The sequence below is a fragment of the Oryx dammah genome, unplaced genomic scaffold, assembly GCF_014754425.2.
Source record: "Oryx dammah isolate SB20612 unplaced genomic scaffold, SCBI_Odam_1.1 HiC_scaffold_18, whole genome shotgun sequence".
Lineage (NCBI taxonomy): Eukaryota > Metazoa > Chordata > Mammalia > Artiodactyla > Bovidae > Oryx > Oryx dammah.
In genome coordinates this window covers 37,008,882-37,032,099 of record NW_024070202.1, presented here as the reverse complement: position 1 = coordinate 37,032,099, position 23,218 = coordinate 37,008,882, and the positions used below count along the sequence as shown (strand labels likewise).

At 34.4% G+C, this 23,218-nt stretch overlaps 1 protein-coding gene across 1 annotated transcript in view; it reads right to left on the bottom strand.

The window, feature by feature from the left end:
* The window catches only part of SEMA3A (semaphorin 3A), a 251,278-nt gene that overhangs the window by 72,597 nt on the left and 155,463 nt on the right, over positions 1-23,218 (bottom strand). Inside the window, exon 6 of the mRNA XM_040260710.1 lies at positions 20,708-20,827. Within this exon, the coding sequence (XP_040116644.1) occupies positions 20,708-20,827 (120 nt within the window). The remainder of the gene's footprint in view (positions 1-20,707; positions 20,828-23,218) is intronic.

The following is a 23,218-nucleotide window of genomic DNA, read 5'->3' as shown; positions in this document are numbered from 1 at the left end:
ATTCTTCTGGGCAGTAAGAACTTTAATTGTAGTTCAATTCTTTCTTATCACATTAAGGACATATTCTTCTACTCTTAGCTAACAAATTTTAATTAATCAGAAAATCTGATTAATTTTTCAACATTAAAAAGGTAACAGATTTTATTTTTAAAATATAAAGGTAATGAACTGAGAGGTTTCTACTTACTGAATCATTCTTGTAACACTAGAATTGACTTTATGAATTTATTTAGAATATCTGGATACTCATAAATACATGTTTCTAGTTTTCCTTTTCGTCTGATATTGATATTGGTAATACTATAGCTCTAGCTGACTTGAATGGCCTGAAAGCCTATTTATTCTTGTCTATTCTCTCAGATATTTCTTAGAGATTTCATACACTTATCTCATTCACATATTTTATATGATTCAAAGTTAAATTGATACATTGAAACTTTGTCAAGAAAAGAACAGAACCACTGAAGTAACACAAAAATAAAAGCAAACATGTACTACCAATTTATTTCTTTGGAATGTTCTTAAAATCCAGGTATATACACAATTTCCGCTTGCTTTTTTTTTTTTTTCCTCTCTCTAAAAAGTAGCTCAGAAGCTACATAGCAAAACTGGTATGTGTGAATTTTAGTAATAACTGTATTAAAAAACAAGTCAGTTTTATCATAAAAATGTACTTTGCCAAAACATTTCTGAATATGTAATCAAACAAAAAAATTTTCCTCTGTGAAATAAAAAGTTAATTTTGTAAGGGAAATGGAAAAGGTTTCTTCTCTCTAATCTGCCCCTTTCCTGCTGCTGCTACTGCTGCTAAGTCGCTTCAGTTGTGTCCGACTCTGTACGACCCCATAAACAGCAGCCTACCAGGCTCCACTGTCCCTGGGATTCTCCAGGCAAGAACACTGGAGTGGGTTGCCATTTCCTTCTCCAATGCATGAAAGTGAAAAAGGAAAGTGAAGTCGCTCAGTCGTGTCTGACTCTTCTGGACTCCATGGACTGCAGCCTACCAGACTCCTCCGTCCATGGGATTTTCCAGGCAAGAGTACTGGAGTGGGGTGAAATTAAAAGCTCAAGCCCTTTTTCAAGGACTGCATCCATAGGGGGCTTTCCTCTGAGTTCCCTCTCATTAGGCCCCGGAATTTCAGGGAAAGGAAATATCTATTTCCACATTGTAGACTGATTCTTAAAATAATGATTTAGGATCCAGGGAGGATTTAAGTCAATTTTCATTTGACACAGACCTTGGAAACTTTTTAATAACAGTGTTTAAAGGAAGAAACTAATTATCTTGATTGCAAAATCAGCAAAGTTTTAGAATTAACTCTATCACATTCTGATCAGCACGTGTTCTCAAAAATGCTGAAAATTCAGGACCTCTTCAAAGAAGAAAAACATGCTCAACTGTGATATAATTAGCAATTTCCATGGCTTTTGTTCTTTAGAGACAATAATAGTTTTGATTCTTCAAAATGTCTAATTATCTGGAGAAGGAAATTCAAAGCACTAAAGAAGATAATTTACAGCATAGTTTTCAAAGTGATTAGAATTTGCAGAAAACAATTCTGCAACAATTCTGTTTAATCTTCAAGATTTTATTATCCTTTAAGAAATAATCATTCAAATTTAACATTAGCCACCTTTTCGTACTTTTGTTTAATCTCAATATATTGGAAACGAACAATTACTTTAACAAAACAACTTGCACTTACTTTGAGATTTTTTTTTTACATCTATGGATTTACATCTAAGGATTACATCTATGTATACTCGATACTAGAGATTTTTAATATCTGATATGCTGTTATATATATATAAATTATATCACATCCCTAATACTTAAAATTTAATGTCACAATACAAATTTTAAAGTTGTAACATAAAATGCGTAATTTTTGGTTTTATGTTTGAATTTTATCTGTATATTTGCACTAAAAATCTTTCTAGTTTTTCTTTTTTAAACTGGATGCTTTTGACAAAAGGGTATTTGGATTAGTCACTCAGTTGTGTCCAACTCTGCGATCTCAAGGACTGTAGCCCGCCAGAGTTCTCTCTGTCCATGGAATTCTCCAGGCAAGAATACTAGTGTGGGTTGCCATTCCCTTCTCCAGGGGATCTTCCAGACCCAGGGATCGAACCTAGGTGCCTTGCCTTGCAGGCAGAATCTTAATTGACTGAGCCATCAGGGAAGTTTACAGGGAAATAATTAGTCATCACATATTTTAAATACTATGTTGCTGTTTTATCATCCAGTTTATTATTTAAAATAAAACATTATTAGTCCTAGTTTAGTTCAAGTGTAAAGAAGTTAATTCATATAAACCTATACCAAAAACAACTCTTTAAAAACTATCTGAGGCTTTTCTGAACCTAGAAGTCACCATCTCTACTACTACTTTAAAAAAAAAAATCCTAATATTTAGCAGGAAATGTAGTTGTGGGAGATTTTATGGGTTATCATAAACGTGCTTTGTTGTTACTGTTTAGTCGCTAAGTCATGTCTGACACTTTAGTGGCCCCCGGACTGTAGCCCACCAGGCTTCTCTGTCCATGGGATTCTCCAGGCAAGAATACTGGAGTGGGTTGTCATTTCCTTCTCCAGGGTATCTTCCCGGCCCAGGGATACAGTTGTATTCACCCAACACTGTCTTAGTAGATGATTCAAGCAGGGTAGGGTGGGTCTTACTCAGTTCAGTTCAGTCGCTCAGTCATGCCTGACTTTTTGCAGCCCCATGGACTGCAGCACGCCAGGCCTCCCTGTCCATCACCAACTCCCAGAGTTTACTCAAACTCATGTTCATGGAGTCAGTGATACCATCCAACCATCTCATCCTCTGTCATCTCCTTCTCCTGCTCTCAATCTTTCCCAGCATCAGGGTCTTTTCAAACGAGTCAGTTCTTCATATCAGGTGGCAAAAGTATTGGAGTTTCAGCTTCAGCATCAGTCCTTTCAATGAATTTTCAGGACTGATTTTCTTTAGGATGGACTGGTTGGATCTCCTTGCAGTCCAAGGGACTTTCAAGAGTCTTCTCCAACACCACAGTTCAAAAGCATCAATTCTTCAGCACTCAGCTTTCTTTATGGTCCAACTCTCACATCCATACATGACTACTGGAAAAACCATAGCTTTGACTAGATGGACCTTTGTTGGCAAAGTAATGTTTCTGCTTTTTAATGTGCTGTCTACGTTGGGTCTTACTAGACTTACACAAAGGTCTTACCAGTAATTGTTGCTTAAAATTCCACTCAACCCATTCAAAGGATATACTTACTAGGTATTTATAATTCTCCAATTGAAACAGAACCAAAATTTACGAATTTAATAAAGCTAAGGCTTCTCTCGTGGCTCAGTGGCAAAGAATCTACCTGCCATTGCAGGAGACACGGGTTTGATCCCTCATCCTGGAAAATCCCACATGCGACGGAGCATCTAAGCCAGTGTGTGCAACTATTAAGCCTGTGCTCCAGAGACCAGAAACTGCAACTTCTGTGCCTAAGCACCCTAGATTCTGCGGTCTACAGTGAGAAGCCACTGCAGTGAGAAGCCCACGCACTGCAGCTGGATAGTAGGCCCCAGTAGTCACAACCCTAGAAAAGTCCAAGCAGCACAGAATAAATAGCTATTTTTTTTAAAAGCCAATATTAGAATAATGACAAAGTTTAGATTAGATGACATCACACTAGAGTCTAAACACCAAACACATACACACATACCACACAAACATTCTTGCATGCCAATGTCAATTTAGGCGAGGTATAGGATTGTTCACTCGTAGAATGTAACAAAACTGTTCTGTTTCTGTTTCTTCTTTAACAATCAAAGGTGTGGTGTATTCTGACAGTTTAGTCCTCAGGTCTAATGTAGGATTTTGACAGAGGGACGATTCTGATTGAGTAGATGTGAGTGGGCTCTGAGATTTTTGATTTCTAACAAATTCCCAGGAGATCCATATGCTACTACTCCCAGGGCCAAACTCCTGGAAATAGGATTTATATCAGCTAAGTTTTCAATGATTTGCTGCTGCTGAGTCGCTTCAGTCGTGTCCGACTCTGTGCGCCCCATAGATGCCAGCCCACCAGGCTCCCTTGTCCCTGGGATTCTCCAGGCAAGAGCATTGGAGTGGGTTGCCATTTCCTTCTCCAATGCATGAAAGTGAAAAGGGAAAGGGAAGTCGCTCAGTCGTGTCCGACTCTTCTCGACCCCATGGACTGCAGCCCACCAGGCCCCTCCATCCATGGGATTTTCCAGGCAAGAGTACTGGAGTGGGGTGCCACTGCCTTCTCCACAATGATTTGAGCTATGTATAAATGACATAATTATGTGAACCACTGGTGGATAGAATCTTTTAAGTGTGGCAAATCTTGGCTTTTTAAAAAGTATACAACTGTAATAATACAATGAACATGTTAGAAAGACAACAGAGTTCAGAAGGTATATTTCATCTTGTTTTCAGTTGATACAAGGTTGCTACTCACCTCTTGTAGGTTACTTAAATTTTATTACTTATAGTTTTCTATTTCACAACGTTTTTGGGAAGATGAAGTGATTTTATAGGAAGCACTTTGAATGATATAAAACACTATATGATCACAGGATTTCAGTTGATAATTATTTCAATTATGTCTTTATGTAAAAACATCAATTTTACAAATTAATACTTTCATTATTAAAACTTTCAAATATTCGGGCTAATAACACTAAATGTCATGCATTTGCAGTACAGTGGATGCAATTTAGAATCGGTGCTGTTTAATCAACTTATGTTTTTGTTCAGTGAAAGCATTCCATTTCCTATTTTTTTCCTTGCAACTCTTCCCTATTGCTTCTGCTTTAATATTGATTCTATAAGATCTTGAGTACTAATATGGAATAGCTTCCACCTATATTCCACCTTTCAGACACCTAGTCAGGACTAATAAAGGTATTTTCTAAACCAATTTGATACTTTCAACTTTGTTTTGAATAAGTACAGGGCTTGTTTCTCTTTATTTTAGTAACACAAAGAAATATTTTCTAACTTTAATATAGAATAAATTTGTTTTATTTTCTAGTGGACCTATGATTTCTATATCTTTCCATGGAATAAAAATTATAATATACATACAACCATTGTCTGGGCAATGTTCTGAGCCTTATATAATTACATGTTGGAATAAATTTCTTAGACCATATAACAAGACATGCTTATGTATATTAATTAGCTTAAAACACTGAGTAAAAGTAGATTTCCTTATCTTTCAAAATATTATCCTTTAATTTGATACTGTGCCCCCCTTAAATATTTATAGAGAAGCTGTAAAATAAAGGCTGCTAAAATGTGGCAACAATATAATTTATAGATTAATATAATAAAATCCAAAGAAATAGGGAGATTATTTAACCACTGCTTTAAATAATCAAATGAGAAATTAAAAATTTTAAACAAATGAAACGTTTTTACTCTTAGAGAATGAGTCAAGAATCATGCTTATTGTTAATGATGAATTCATTATTTTTACATATTTCTTTTAAATCTCAGAGACTAGTTGAAGTGATCTTATTTACTTACTTTTTGGAAAGCAGCCCAGAACTTCTAGAATATCTATCTAAAAGCATTTAGAATTTCTGCTAAAATGTTTTATGTAAAATCATATTATTTCTAGTTTCTCTCTATTCCTTAACAAATCTCTCTAACCATTATCTCTTTTTGTCTCATTATTTTTGGGATGACTTTACTTAAAAATTTATGTAAAATTAGGGACATATTCCACTAAAATAGTATCTCTTAAAAATTGACAGTCATATTATATACAGTTTTTTTTTGTTATTCCAACTGATTCCCATCTTTTTTTCCACAAAACTTAAGAAACGGGGTTGCCAATTTCTTGGATTTTGAACTCTCTTAAACACACATTTTATAAGAGACAACTGTAGATGTAAGGACAAAAAGCAGCCTCCCTCATAAGTTGTCAAATCTTGGTATCATTTTATAGTAAAAGGCTCAGACACTGTGGTTCTGATACTGAGTTAAAGCATGGAAATCAACTGAATCAAAAAGTTCATGTTTCACTGAAAGAAAAATGGATATATATGTTCTTTTACTTTATGGGTTAAACAATGGATTTAAGATATTAAGACTCCTTGGACATATATGCATGTAATCCCATAGACATGCTAAAACCTCCAGAGTTTTCCATTTGATAAAGAATTCTATTAGTTAAATAGAATTTAACTGGAGGGCAGAGATCTCCCTTACTTAGCTGTTTCTTATAACAGTTCTTGGTACCAAGAGAGTGCTTAATGTGCACCCAAAAAGTGGAAGTTGGCCAGAATAATATGTTATAGCCAGCAAATGTAGCTAGATATTCACTGTACTATAATCAGTGATCTAGGAGCACGCTGAATAGAAGTCCTGGGTACAGAGGGAAGAGTAGAATTCTACTTTAGTAATTGTGTTGACTGATAAACTTAAGTTCTATACAAATAGAGACAGTGTTGAATGAGATGAGAAAGGACTGGACTTCGGGAAAGTAAAGACATTCATTAAAAAGCAGAATATAAGCACATTGTATATAGTAATAAAATATGACAGTTTAATTCACCTAAAAGTGATTTATTCTTAATGTCTCATTAATAACTTTTCTATTTTACCTCTATCATGTCATATTATATAGTATTTGTTTTGTATGATAAGATGTAAAATGGCTCATGAATTAACATATGTTCCAATAATATTTTGTGCTGTTCCAAGACTGTGAAAAATTATTAATATGTATCACTTCTAATTTACATGATAAACTTCAGAGTTAGACTTTTAGATAGGAGACTAGAGAGCATAGTTTAAGAATCTTAATTTCAGCAAGTGATATCATAAATTTTATTTTAGCAACAGATATTATTACTGTGGTTAAGTGATAATGACAATCTATTTAGGAAGCTACTATTAACCATTAGGAATTAATCTGTTCTTTATTTCTAAATAATTTTCATCTTTCTTTTCAGACTACATCCATACAGTGGATAGGTTAAGTTTTCTGAAAACTTTTCTCCCACTTAATGATTTTAATCTCCTATGTTTTCTCATCCTAGAAAATATGTTGTAGTTCCAAGTAATCCATCTTAATAGCAATGACATACTTACTTACTTAGTTGCACTACAGTGTATAAAAGGGAGCATCATTTTGCTACTAATATCAAAATATTCTGTACTAAATATTTGTGACATAATCTACTAACAAAGTGTGATCTTTTCAAAATGAAAAGTTTGGGAATTCACGAGTAGCTTACAGACAGAATTGATAAAAGGAATTGCAGCACATTTATACAAAATCAAAACTATTAAACTGAGTAGAGATTTGGCATATCTTTATGACATGGCTACCCTCTTTTTTGTCGCTGCCTCAGCTCTATCACTACCAAATGATTTCAACACTGTAGGACATTAAAACTGGATCCTCTGACTCTCTGCCATTCTTGTTCTCTGTCCTGCTGCCATACCCCTATCTCCAGCCAGTCTTTTCAATGCCATTCTGCAAGTTGCTCTTACTCAGGAATTTGAAATGGACAAGAAAGGAAGTAAAAGTAGTTCTGGCTAAGGAAAAAAGTGTAAAACCAGTTTACATTTTAAGATTCATTAACATACAATATCTTAAGGTCTCTCAAATCCAATTACAGTATACTTTTATCCATTAGGGCACTGATTGCTTGATTAGAGTTGACTATTTTACTTTAATATTTATAAAGAATGTGATTTTTCCCCTTTAATTTATTTAAAATAAATCCTCAGAAGTACAATAATCATTAGCTTTCTTATGGGGAACAGCAATATCCCACAACTTCAATAATTTCTTTTCAAAATATTTAATATGATTATTGAAAATACAAGAAAATCTCTGATCAAAGATATTTTATAACTTACTGGTTCACCCTAGTATTATAAGCCAAAATTTTATAATTTTAATTATTAATATGACTAGATGCCTCTTTAATTCATCCAAAAATAAGTAAGGCTTAGTGGTAATTTCTCTGTTTTGTTTTCTTTTTTCAGAATACTGTCATTTTTGTTTGACTTAGAAGATTGTCTTCTAGTCCTGTAAGACATGGGTATAATATGTTTATTTATTCTAATATGTGTTGATAAACTCTATAGGTGTTAAGTAGTTAGTGGCAATCATCATTTGATATCAATCATGGCATTATTAATTTTCAGGATCACTGAGATTCAAGCTTACTAATTGTAAATGGGTCAAAATACAACATACACACCCCCCAATACAACTCTGTACTGACTGTCACTTAAATCCTGCTGTATGTATGCCAAACAGAAAAAGGCAATGGAAGTTTCAAAGGAAAAATAAATCTACCAACTTCACACAGGATTTTATAAATGTATAAAAGGGATGACTCTCTCTGACATTGAAACCCTGACATTTTTTAAACTCTGTATTAAGCAAATGGAATAGATTATTTGTAGTTATAGAAATGCAAAGAAATACAAGAAAACAATAGAATGGGAAAGACTATAGATCCTGATGCTGGGAAAGATTTAAGGCAGGAGGAGAAGGGAATGACAGAGGATGAGATGGTTGGACGGCATCACCAACACAATGGACATGAGTTTGAGTAGGCTCCGGGAGTGGGTGATGGACAAGGAAGCCTGGCATGCTGCAGTCCATGGGGTTGCAAAGAGTCAGACATGACTGAGCAAATGAACTGAACTGACATATCTCTTCAGGAAAATTAGAGATACCAAGGGAACATTCCATGCAAAGATGGGCACAATAAAGTACAGAAACGGTATGGACCTAACAGAAGCAGAAGATATAAAGAAGAGGTGGCAAGAATACACAGAAGAACTATACAAAAAAGATCTTGATACCCATATAAGCACAATGGTGTGATAACTAACCTAGAGCCAGACATCTTTGAGTGTGACGTCAAGTGGGCCTTAGGAAGCATCATTACAAACAAAGCTAGTGGAGATGATAGAATTCCAGTTGAGCTATTTCAGTACTAAAAGATGATGCTGTGAAAGTGCCTCACTCAATATATCAACAAGTTTGGAAAACCCAGCAGTGGCCTCAGGACTGGAAAAGGCCAATTTTCATTCCAATCCCAAAGAAGAGCAATGCCAAAGAATATTCAAACCACCACACAATTGGACTTATTTCACATGCTAGCAAGGTAATGTTCAAAATTCTCCAAGTTAGGCTTTAACAGTATGTGAACTGAGAAGTTCCAGATGTTCAAGCTGTATTTAGAAAAGGCAGAAGAACCAGAGATCAAATTGCCAACATCCATTGGATCACTGGTCGAAGTAAGAGAATTCTGGAAAAACATCTACTTCTGCTTCATTGATGACACTAAAGCTGTTGACTCTGTGGATCACAACAAACTGTGGGCAATTCTTAAAGAGATGGGAATACCAGACTACCTTCCCTGTCTCCTGAGAAACCTGTATGCAGGTCAAGAAGTAACAGTTAGAACTGGACAGGGAACAATGGACTGGTTCCAGATTGGGAAAGCAGTATGTCAGGGATGTATAATGTCACCCTGCTCATTTAACTTATATGCAGAGTACGTCACGAGAAATCTTTAACTGAATGAAGCACAAGCTAGAATCAAAAGTGCCAGGAGAAATATCAATAACCTCAGATATGCAGATGACACCACCCTTATGGCAGAAAGTGAAGAGGAACTAAAGAGCCTCTTGATGAAGGTGAAAGAGAGGAAAAAAGCTGGCTTAAAACTCAACACTCAAAACAGCAAAGATCACGGCATCTGGTCCCATCACTTCATGGCAAACAATGGAGAAACAATGGAAGCAGTGACAGACTTTATTTTCTTGGGCTCTAATATCACTGCAGATGGCTACTACAATCATGAAATTAAAAGACACCTACTCCTTGGAGGAAATGCTCTGACAAACCTAGACAGCGTATTAAAATCAGAGACATTACTTTGCAGACAAAGGTCCATATAGTCAAAGCTATGAATTTTCCAGTAGTCATGTATGGAGGTAAGAGTTGGACCATAAAGAAGGCTGAGTGCCAAAGAATTGACGCTTTTCAACTGTGGTGTTTGAGAAGACTCTTGAGAATCCGTTGTACTGCAAGGAGATCAAACCATTCAATTCTAAAAGAAAACAATCCTGAATATTCACTGAAAGAACTGATGCTACAACTGAAACTCCAATAGTTTGGCCACCTGATGTGAAGAGCTGACTCACTGTAAAAGACCTTGAAACTGGGAAAGATTGAAGGCAGGGGGAGAAGGGGATGACAGTAGATGAGATGGATGGCCTTATCGACTCAATGGACACGAAGTTGAGCAAACTCCAGGAGACTCTGAAGGACAGGGAACCCCTGCCTGCTGCAGTCTACAGGTCACAGAGTCTGACATAACTGAGCAACTGAATAATAATGAGAGATTTATAAATATACTGAAGAGATACACTTTTGATGTATCTTTTATGCTAACAGCCTACATTAAATGCCAACATAGTTATGATTTAGTAAATCATCATAAAATAATAAAAATTATACTTCTATAATGAATAAAATATATACTTAATTTATGAAAATTACTAATAATAAATTATAGTTTTAAAATGCATATCTTTATTTTTGAATAAATATATTTTAACATAATAATAGTACCATATGTAAAATGTCATAGAGAATTTATGTGTTGATCCAAAATTACCACAGGAAATTGACAGATTGCTGAAGGAAGTTGTGGGAGGCTGGAGTGCAAATGAAGGGATATGATTTTCTCTTGTCTAGTTTACCTAAATCATATAGTGACAGAAACATTTCTGTTGAAAATATTCCTTTTAAGTGCATGTAAACACACTTAAATCTTCCTTACTAACATTACCAGGAAAATATTTTAAATACTCTTCTCTTACATAACGGTTTGTGATTGATGTTTGGTTGACTATATGAAGCTTACAGCATTTCAGTGTCATTTTTGGGATTTCCCTGGTGGCTCATCAGTAAAGAATTCCCCTGTATTGCAGGAGACATAGATTTGATCTCTGGTTTGGGAAGGTCCTCTGGAGAAGGAAATGGCAACCCACTTTGATATTCTTGCCTGGAGAATTTTGTGGACAGAGGAGCCTGGTGGGCTATATAGTCTAAGGGGTCACAAAGAGTTGGACACAAATGAGCTTAAAATTAATTTCTCTGGTAGAACCTTTGGTCCTCTGATGTGTCTGAATGTGCCAGGCTTTGGGAAACTTTCAAGGCAGTTCCAAATAGCTACACAGACAGAATCACTGAGTTGGATACAGCTTAGCAACTAAACCACCACCGCCACCAATGTTATATGTAAGTAACTTAGTAATAAGTATTTAACTAAGTATATAACTAAGCTTAGAAAAAACTCCTCCTCTTTATTAAAGCAAAAGAGTAGCAGATCTATTTTTATTAAAATGTACTGACCACAAGGAATTCTCTATGCATAGACTTAACCTAAGGCAAGGGCATAGATCACTATTCATCTTGCTTGGTTTTCCTTTTAAGTCATTTTCATTGCTTTCTCAGAAATGCATGGCTGTTCAGTTTAGTAAGACTGTGTGTGCATTCTACTACGTCTTTAGTGATTTGACATAGTTAAGTATTTTTATTTTTCTATTATTTACATTTCTTACATAATGCTGTGAAACCAGTTAACATCAATAGTTGTTCTGTTTGCTTGTTAGGTTTGTTTTTGGTAAAAGTAGTCTATTTTCCAAGAGCTGTATAGAAATTTACTTATGCATGATCCTCCTAACTATCCAATAAAGAAGGAACTATTATCTCCTCTTGAAAAAAGGGATGTTGAGTACAGAGAGCTCATGTTAGCTGTCTATAGCTGCTTAGCTACTGTACAAGTCAAGCAGTCAAGTTCCATAGACTCCATGTTTTTAACTCTCACCCCAAATGTTATAGATGATGTCTTCACAACAAAAATAAAATTAAAAGTTAAGCTGTGATATGGCAAGATAAAGAAATATCCTAGATTCAATTTAGTCAATGTTTTTTAAAAAAGTATATTGGAAAAACTAAAATATTAACCTAATGATTTCAGTGGTAAGTATTGCACTCAATAGGGCTAAATTAATACTTAGAAAAATATATTTTATTGACATTTACCCTTGGCTCATCATTTGTTTCATCTGCTAGTTTTGTTAAGCCCAATTTTATTACAAAGTTTATATATTACTTAAATACTAAACACAAATATTTTTGATATATTAACTGCCTATACATACATTGACATCAATTAAATTAAGAAAAAGTAACCTGAGAACAGATTAAGAAAGGTAAAAAATCTGCAGACTGGCTCACTGTATTAATTTGCAAAATGTGCACTATATTGTAGATATAGAGTTGGTATGCAAATAACAGCAGCAGCAACCACAGTCATAATGAGCATTGACCATATGATCAGACACTGTTCTTATTATCTTATAAGGGCTGTCTCAATGCATCTTCAGAAAAATAATGCATTAGTATTAATACATTAAAACACATCATAAATGGAGGAGGAAAATAAGTAAGGTAAATTAACACTAAAGTCACAAGGGATAGAGGACCTGGGATACAAACTCAGACAATCTCTCTACAGAGTCTGCAAAGCAGATTCATTGAATTGTTTTTTATTTTGGTATATCCTAAACTGTAAGGCAAAGTGGGAGGCTCTGTGCTAAATCCAAACATGCATTTATGTGGTATGGGATTCCAAGGTGGGAAAGACTAAAATCCTTTTAGAGAATGCTATGGTTAAATGAAAATAATAGTAAGTTTTTGAACACAGTTTAATTTGAGTTTGTTAGTGCTTAATATTGGAGAGGTCATTTAGGATTGGATGACAAAGAATTTAACAGGCAGTGAAATCTGGATTCAATTCACTTGTAAATTGAAAGATATAAATGATTTTTGAATGGGAAAGTATCATGATAGCCCTCAGAGCTATATTTAAGGAGACATCTGCCAGTGGTATCTAAGAAGGAAGAGTATATACGGCTTATTGTATCAGGTAATTTTAAAAAAGTAAGCATAAACAATAATCTATTGACTAATTTTAATCATCAAAAACTGTATGCAGAATTTTTTTTTGTCCTAAGCTTCTGGCACATCATTCTCTGGCACAGTTAACCTAATTTGATACTTGCAAAAATAGATAGCAAAATATTCACTGTCATGAGTCAAGATCTCTCTTTGACTCATGATTAATTACATTCGGCACGTGAGGATTGCATCTTAGAAAATAGTTGGGGTAAATACATCAACAAAATTTTATCAGTATAAAAACACAGGTTACTTCATAACAGTTTTTCATTTAGATATCATCATATCAGCCTTTGAGACAAATTTAATGAAAACTTCCCCATCTGAAAGTTTCTGAAAATTTCTACTAGGAAAGTATTTGTGTCAAACCAACATTTAATAATGTGAACTTATTCTACTCAGTCATTAGAATCTAACAGGTTGCCACCCTCCCATCAAAACTGTCCATGCTATTAAAATTCAATGGCATTGCTTGCCATCATTCAGCTTTATCTGGCTAAAATCCTTTAATTTCCCCACTCCTGCTGTTGGGAGCTCTAAGCTCATCACACTTAACCTCTGCCTAGGCTTCTCAGAAAAGAATTTGTTTCAGTCCATTCATGGTTTCAATAGTTGAGCAAGCCACACGCAATTGCACACTGGTCTTTTACCCTGAGCACACTAATCTGATTGTTTTTCCACTCTACAAACTCTGGGTCAACAATCAAGCTGCCGCCAGAAACTAATTAATTTGCAAACAGGCTTCTGTTTTCACAGAGGGAAAGCTTTTGAGAGCCATGTCAGAGAGGCCAGTCACACCATGGTTACACGCATTGTCATGGTATCCACTTCTCAGGGTAAGTCTCTTGCTAGATGTCACTGCACACATGAACCCAGATTACTCAGTCAGCAGTAAATCCCTATTGAGACCCACCAAGCTCTGAATGTAGTGACTCTGGAAGAGGAAATTGGTATAGACAGGCTCTGTATTCATTAAGTCGATGGTGAGATGAGAGAAAAATAATGTTAAGAACCCAGAGAAAAAGGGAACTGCCTTTAACTTATAGAATTTTCTAAGATTTTGCTTTACTTTTATATATTTTCTTAAATTTTAATTTTTAAAAAGTAGACTTTTTTTCAGTTAATGTAATCATACAGCAAAATGTTATTTTCTACTCTCACCATTCAACTACTGAAATAAGTGGTTCAAACTTTGTGATTAATGTGCCATACTTGAGGGTTGTACTTTTTAGTCCATTATTAAAAAATGGTAAAGTAGCAAATTCTAACAATTTTTTTCAGCTACATTTTCTCAGAGGCCTGAAAACAAATGACTTTACAAACATTATTTCTGAGTTAATTTTTCTTCCAAAGTTTTATTCAATTTTTTCTCATTAGTATAGGTAATTTAAAAAAAAGTTAAAAGTGATTACGGTCCTTAGATAAAATGACATAAAATATCGGTCCTCAGGAAAGACAATCAAGTAAAGATATATTTTACTAACTTTTGCTCTTTATGAAAAAGAGTATATTAAAAGTGAATATATTAAATTTATCATCATTTAGAGAGAATAATAATTTCAGAAAAATTTTATATATTTATTTTTTGGAAAAATTGCATTTCTGGCAGGTGTACATCCTTTATTAGGATGAAATTATTTCCTGGTAATAGATTCATGAAGAAAAAAACACAGCTACCAGACTGTGTTTAGATCTAGATATGAATACTTATTTTAAACTAATACATATCCATGTTTCAGCATAATTTCACCAAAATTATTAACACTTTTGTGATTCTATGCATTGATACTTCATAACTGTTAACTAATGAATACAGAATGTAATTCATAGAATATATAATTCAAAAGTTAAAAGAGACTATCTTTGTTTCTTCTTTCGTAGAGGATGTTTAGTTGTTGTTCTTATTGCTTTAACTGAATGGTCAGTCCACATCTATAATACCATGTGCTCACATAACCATAAAATAAGGCTTCCAGTGGACTTCCTCCCCCAAGTCAGCAAAATATTATTACTTTCATCTGAGAAATAGTTCAAAATGGCATCATTAATAAGTCTGACGTTATGCCAAACTAGGTGATTAATTTTATTTATTAAAAAAATCCAGTTGAATAACTCTGTTACAGTTCATGCCTTTAAAGGTGGTAGAATTAAAATAGTGTATCAAAAGAGCTTTACAAGTGATCTGAGATTAGGTATCTGGTACCATGCAGTATTAATTTGTGCCCTCAGATATTTGTGTTTATATTTCTTGGTTCCATTTTCAAAAAAATATATATCTGGTAGAGAAATTTGAATCATTAGAGAACATGAAATATCCTAGTGCATGACCACAGAGGAAGCCATGCTGATTCAAATAAGTGCAGGCTATCCTGGTCTGACTATGTTACAAGTGAGAGGAAGCAGAATGATGACTCACATACCATTTCAATTACAGAAAAGGAAAAAAAAAAAGCAAATGAGTTGCTTTATCCACAGGCACAATCCTTTTAGGAAATTCCACTAAAAGAAAACAGGTCTTCCTGAAGTAAGTGGGAAAGCCTCACACTCTGTGCACCGCATTTAGGTCTGTTTGGGTGTACTAGGCCTTGGCTTTCTCAAGGATCCATGTGGTTTTATACATTAAACCCAACTCTGACTGTCCTGACTCAGATGTTATACTCAGAGAATGAGTCTAAAAATGCTTACTAAGCATGCTCTACCCAGTGGATTTGGGATAAAGCATAGAGAAAAGCTTACATTTATTAAGTGCTTACTGCATGCCAATCACTTGCTTAGTACTTTATGCACATTATCATGTAGTCCTTTTTCTTTCTTTTCTTTAACTATAAGAAAATAATCTTTTCTTCTATCATATAGTATTCCAACCTTAGTTCAAGACATAAACAATATTAGCAATCAAATATTAGCCCATTAAATAGAAAAATAAATGTGGGTTAGCCATCCGTCTGCTCCATCTTCTTGTTCATGGCTAATAAGAACAAGAATACTAGGTGATAATATTTACATAATAAATATTAAAAATAATTATTATTACAGCATGGTGAACTTTTTTTCTTTTTACTATTAAAGCTTTTATTCTTTTTACTATGAAGAGGGCAATTTTACCTGATTTTCACACTGTTAGTAAACCAAAATTAGAACTGAAGTTTAAACCTGTATAATATAGAATTTGTAAAGCAAAAAAAAAAAAAAAAAAAAAAGTGAATTTTGGCATATCAGGTCAAATTCATACCAGTACATTTTCTGAAATCAAATGTTGTCCTAATATCCAGCAATCTTAAACTAAAGGCTAGAATAAATGATTTTTTTTAAGTTATGTAAAAAATCAATAAATTCCATCTTTTTCATGTTTTGCCATCAAAGTGATTTATTTTCTAGTAAAGTGAAACTGAATTTAAGCCATTATTTCTCTTATTACAAAAATGGAAACTTTAGTGAGTTTTAATTATGAAAATAGTGAAATTCCATAAAAGCTGAGACATTTCAAGACCTAATTCTAGACAGCATTTTTTCTTTTCTAATTTCAGTTTAGCAAAAAACACAAATTAAAAGTCATCTAAAGTAGGCCAATTAATTCTTCCAAAATAATTGAATTGGTTTGAACTTATTTGATAAAAGTAAAGTAATTCCTGTACCAAAATTAATTTGAATAGCCTGGAAGACCATACAAAAAATACCTTGCAGGGTAATTTATTACTTCTGGCAGCACAACTGATTGTGCAGTCTATGCCGAAGCCTCAAAACTCATTTATTTTATGCATGTATGTATAAACATTATGTTTCTAATTTTGTCCTTCAGTGGTATTTAATTTCATGAGGTTGTGATCACACAGCCCCTTGATTCTATGTCAGATAGGTCTGCATCTTCCATCTTGCAGCAGTTCTGGTTTTTGCACCCTGTCAAATGTAACCTTTGTGCTAATTTGGCAAAATCAGTTCTCACATTTAGTGCTGAGAGACTGATAACTGAATTCTCAAATGAACTGCACATTTGCAGAGATGAAGTACAGAACTGTGGACTGTTTTCCCACAGTTTAAATTCTTCAGACTCAGCTGTCAACATGTGAGTTTGTAGCACAAAAGCAGTTTTAACTTGATGACTTTTTTCCACCAAAGCCATAAAAATGAAATGTATACTGCACTATCCTTTATGTTATTCCACCTTCTAATGAGATTTTCTTTCTCATGGACAGTGAAAGCCTGTATGCCCTTTAGAGTTCTTAGTAGATCAAAGTCTCCTTGCTGAATTTAAAAAAAAAAAATTCTCCTACTACATAAATATTTCAGTTTGAGAACTGACCAGATAGCCATATTTAAAGAAGTTTGTTCCTTCTAATTTTGAGTCCCTACAGAAAGAGGAGTAAAAAAGTTGGCTTAAAGCTCAATATTCAGAAAACTAAGATCATGGCATCTAGTCCCATCACTTCATGGTAAATAGATGGGGAAACAGTGGAAACAGTGTCAGACTTTATTTTTTTGGGCTCCAAAATCACTGCAGATGGTGACTGCAGCCATGAAATTAAAAGACGCTTACTCCTTGGAAGGAAAGTTATGACCAACCTAGATAGCATATTGAAAAGCAGAGTATTACTTTGCCAACAAAGGTCCGTCTAGTCAAGGCTATGGTTTTTCCAGTGGTCATGTATGGATGTGAGAGTTGGACTGTGAAGAAAGCTGAGTGCTGAAGAATTGATGCTTTTGAACTGTGGTATTGGAGAAGACTCTTGAGAGTCCTTTGTACTGCAGGAGATCCAATCAGTCCATTCTAGAGGAGATCAGTCCTGGGTGTTCTTTGGAAGGAATGATACTAAAGCTGAAACTCCAATACTTTGGCCACCTCATGCAAAGAGTTGACTCATTGGAAAAGACTCTGATGCTGGGAGGGATTGGGGGCAGGAGGAGAAGGGGATGACAGAGGATGAGATGGCTGGATGGCATAACTGACTCGATGGACATGAGTTTGAGTGAACTCTGGGAGTTGGTGATGGACAGGGAGGCCTGGCCTGTTGCAGTTCATGTGGTCGCAAAGAGTCAGACACAACTGAGCAACTGAACTGACTGACAGAGCATAGGTTAAATAATTGATAGTGGATATTCCAAACTGTCCTCTGGGATTTTAGACTTTGGTTCTTTTATGACTTTACACAGAGAGTCTTATCACGATCTCAGCATCTTTTCTGTTCCTTGGTGAAGGGAAGTTTCTCAGTCTGTCTGACTCTTTGTGACCCCATGGACTACATGTAGCCTACCAGGCTCCTCTGTCCGTAGGATTTTCCAGGCAATAGTACTGGAGTGGATTGCCATTTCCTTCTCCAGGGGATCTTCCCGTCACAGGAATTGAACCTGGGTCTCCCGCACTGTAGACAGACGCTTAACCGTCTGAGCCATCAGTTCCTTGGTGAGGCTTCTAATTTCTCAGATGATCACCTGGTATCATTCTACCTCCTCTATTCCCAGACGGTGGGTATCTAGCTATATGCCCAGTCCCTTTTGATTACCACTGTGTTTGTACTGAATCATGAATTATCTTAGTTAGGCATCATATTAATTTAAAGGACAGCAACTTGCAAGTAATATCAAATTTATTATAAACTTGGGAGAGCAGGAAATACAGGAAACATAGAAGAGACTCTTTTAAAGAGAAAAGGCTAGTGACAAATACTATGGTAGAGATAGTTGAAATGGAGATTGATTTTTTTTTTTTAAATCATAGAAAGTCATTAGTTGAGGAGCAGTTTCATGGGATCAAAGTAAGGATGAAAACAGCTAAATGTAGTGAAAATGTTGAGTAAACAAGTTCCTTAACCAGACTATGGACTTAAGCCATCTAGGGACCTTGTGGTTCACCATCATTAAATGGAGAATTTAGGTAGGGTGCATGAGTATGTTTTCAGGTCAGGGAAGAAATCAGAGGTGAAGAACCAATAAAGTCAGCAAAAAAAAGTAAACTGGGTAAATTTATGACAAAAATCAATGCAATTAAGAGCAAAGGCAGTAGGGTTAAAGGTGGAAGGTAAGAAGCACATCATTTTCATTAATACACGAAAAATAACAGGACAATCAGAAATGTTGCTATAGGAGAAATGAATGCTGACTGAGGTAATCTGAGGTATATTTTATGGTTTAAATAGTCATTTAGAGTCGGGATACAGAGAACAATGGAGAAGGAAATGGCAACCCACTCCAGTATTCTTGTCTGGAAAATCCCATGAACAGAGGAGCCTGGTGGGCTACAGTTCATGGGGTCAAAAAGAGACGGACACGACTGAGCAACTGAGCATGAACACAGAGAAGGAAAACCCACAACTCATGGTCTCCTGAAATTTCAGAAGTTCAGAAGCAGATTTTGATTTTTCTCTAACAAACAAGACAGAGATGAAATTAATTTGAGGTAACCCTAGAAGAGCAGGAGAAACAAATGTGGCAGAAGTTCAAATACTGAGATAATCAAGTACCTTACTGAGTACACAGATGGATTGTAAGCTGTGAAATTCATCCTTCTTAATGAGGTATGTGAAACCAAAGGAGAATTCATGAAAATGTGACTAGGGATTGGGAATCTTTATATTATAGGATTGAAGGCAGATATAAATGGAGATCCTTATTTAATAATAAAAACATCTATGAACATATTTGAGTGACCAGTATAAAAACCACTGATGAATGCATAATTAAAAAAAAAAACTCTACATAGAAGACTTACATAAGGATTATTTAGTTTAAAATTTGAGTGAAAGTAGTGTTTACTTATTTTAGGCATATAAATTTTATCATTTTCAATTGTCAATTTATTTATATATTAAAAAGAAAAAGAATTTTAAAAGTATCTGCTTTGCAAACCAGCATATAGTAAAGGGATAAACAACAAAGAACTACTGTGTAGAACACAGAACTACATTCAATATTTTGTGATAAACCATAATGGAAAATAATAATATGTAAAAAATATATTTATATATGTATAACCAAATTGCTTTGGTGTACAGCAGAAATTACCACAATACTGTAAGTCAACTACACTTCAAAAAATATAATTTTTTAAAAAGTATCTGCTTGATCCAGGAGTGACACCAGTACCTGAAATTCAAAAATCTAGGTTCCTTTCCAAAATCTACTATGGGGTAGATGTAATCTTAGATTAACATATTAGTCTTAATTTCCCAACCTGTAAAGTGGAAAAAAAAATTTTAGGAAGATTAAAGGAGAATCAAATGATATGATACAAATGTTTCAAAAATATTTTCAGTGTAATGTGTTTAGCACAATTTTTTAAACATTTAAGAATTTATATGATGCTCTAAAGGCAACATGAGAGGTGTGGAGGAAAACAATACTACATGAGATTTGTGGTGGTGTCCCTGGAAGACAAGATTGGTAAGGCATCTTATCTTTTTCCACTGTCTGCCTTCCGTAGCTCCAGCCCAAATCTATTTTTTTCCATTGTTAACTACTGAGAAACTTTACTTTTGGCACAAAGCAAATATTTTCCACAATTTTTAATCTCTTTTCTCTTTTTGCCCCACTTTCTCACACCCACAGCCATGAAGTCATCACTGTGAATTTAACTGCACACTGAATCTCAATTCATACTGCCTGAACAATAGGAGGAAACCTCTCCACTGACTTACTACAGACGCCATGTTATGTACTTGTGCTCTTGCAAGTAGTAGCACCTACCGTTGAGCCACCTGGAATCGTGCTGCTCTGTCCTGATCGGATGATGGTGCCCAAGAGTTCGGAAGATAGCAAAGTCTCGCCCCATAAAATCAGCTGCTGTTCCAGAGTATAATTCTCCATCTGCATTGTGATAAAATAAAACCACATACACATACTTTAATTAAGGCAACTTAAACCAAAACTAAATACAAGTTTCATGTTAAGACCATCCTAACACCCTCTGCATCATCATGCAAAGCTATTTAGCACTAACTTTGAAAAATTGAGTAAAATATGATTCAATAGACATTATGAATGGAAACAAAAATTATATGTACCACATTGTCTGCTTTTATATGTTTAAAGCTACTATGATTCTAATATCTTTATTTTTTACAGTCTCATTGTAAAATATTACTTACACTTTTGGCTTTAATCAAAAAATTAAATTTCTAATATATTTTCTTTTTAGTGTGACTTAATTAATGAAATTTTGCTATAATTTCCAAAAGACTAATACTTTTCTTGCCTTCCATTTTTTAATACATCAAGTGGGAAAAGTATTCTAATTTGGTATGAGCTGTCATCTAATCATAAAACAAGTCCACCACAGAGTCTCAAATATAACAGAAATATATTTGAAGAGGGGGGATTTTGATAAACACAGGCCATAATCACTATAGCTCAAGATTCTGTTGTGCCTTGATTCATTTCTACTTAAATTGAATTAGCTCTAGACAGAATTTAATAATGGAAGAATCATAATCAGCAGGTTGGAACAGAAAGGAAAAAGAAACAAGGAGAAAGAGAACTTAATATTTACTGCATACCATTTGTGCTTGTGGGGCAGTCAGGTTCTGGCTTAACACTTCCAAATTATCTCATTTACTTCTGTCAACAACCCCATGATGTACATGTTATCCTTATTTTACACTTCAAGAAACCCAAGTTTCCTCAGCTGAATGACTAGCAAGTTAAGGTGAAAGTTCAAACTCAAATCTGTTTAACCCCAAGTTTCTTATACTAAATGTATATCATATCACCTTTTAATAAACTGAAGTTTGTAAAATTGGCATTTTCTTTCCTTTAAACAAAAAAATGTCTCATATTATTCCATCCAGAAAATGCATTATTGCCTGCTTGCTTATGTAAATTATCAACAGAAAAATAATAAATATTTCCTCCAAATGATCTACCATAATGACAGAAAAAAGTAATATTATCTTGTTGATTATTTGGACAGGTTAATGTTTCTAAATAACTGACTTAAGAAATACTCAGAAAACAAAGTAGGCATACACAAATTGTAAGTTAAACATTGGTATACCACTAATTTCCAAAGGACTTTTATATGTATCAATCAGAAACTTTCTGTACATCTTCAGTTATCAATACCTTTTGCAAAGTCTTATTAATAGATCTTTTATGTGATATCCTTGGTTCACACCTATAATTCTCACTTGAAAATAAAGGTCTTTGAAACGAAAATGGACATTTTCAGGGGTCCACACTAAATTTAGTTTCCCTGGTGGATCAGACAGTGACGAATCTGCCACCAATTGGTTCTACCCTGGATTGGGAAGATCAGCTGGAAATGGGAATGGCAACCTACTCCAGTATTCTTGCATGGAAAATTTCATGGACAGAGGAGTCTGGTGGGCTATAGTCCATGGGGTCACAAAGAGTTGGACATGACTAAGCTTAAAGTAAGTTAATTTCTCTGGTAGAACCTCTGGTTCTTTGATGTGTTTGAATGCACCAGGCTTTGGAAAATGTCCAAAGCAGTACAGGACAGCTACACAGACAGAATCACTGAGTAACTCTAAGTTATGACTTTAAATATTAACAAAAAGATAGCTTCTCTTAGAGACTGAGTTTTTAAAAATTTATCACTTATTCTGAACTGTTGTGAATCAAGTCAAAAGTGATGGTCTGACAATATATTAAGTAAAATTCACCAGCTCTATGAACAGTACTCATGGGACATCATAAATTGACATATTGCATATTGTGGTATCTTTGGGATTCAAAAATATCTTGTCTTCTCTTTACTTAATTAAATAAAGTTCAAAACTGACTTGCTCTCACAATAATATACTGCACTAATGTTTTATCTGCCCATAAGGTAAAAAAATAATCCTTTTTGAAAAGTACAGAAACACTATTAACAAGCTATTTACAAGTTTCAAAGGTACTGTGCAATATTTTAATGTAGATGGTCTACTTAATATAACCTATATTCAATAAGCTTAACACTTTAGTTAAGGTTGACACAATCTTTTCACAAATAACTGACTAACAGATGTGATGAATTTTTAAACTTCAGGTGATTTTTTATCTATATGAATAAAAGAATGTTAATTTAAAATGTATTGTGAAAGCAACCTGAAATGTTCAAGTCAATTTCAAACATTTTCATGTTGGAACACTTTTCACATGAAGATCTGTGTCCTCTGTACCTTAAAATTCAAAAGCATTAAATTGTTTGTTGAACCTCATTGCCCTCTCAACCATATGTGAGGTAATGAAAAT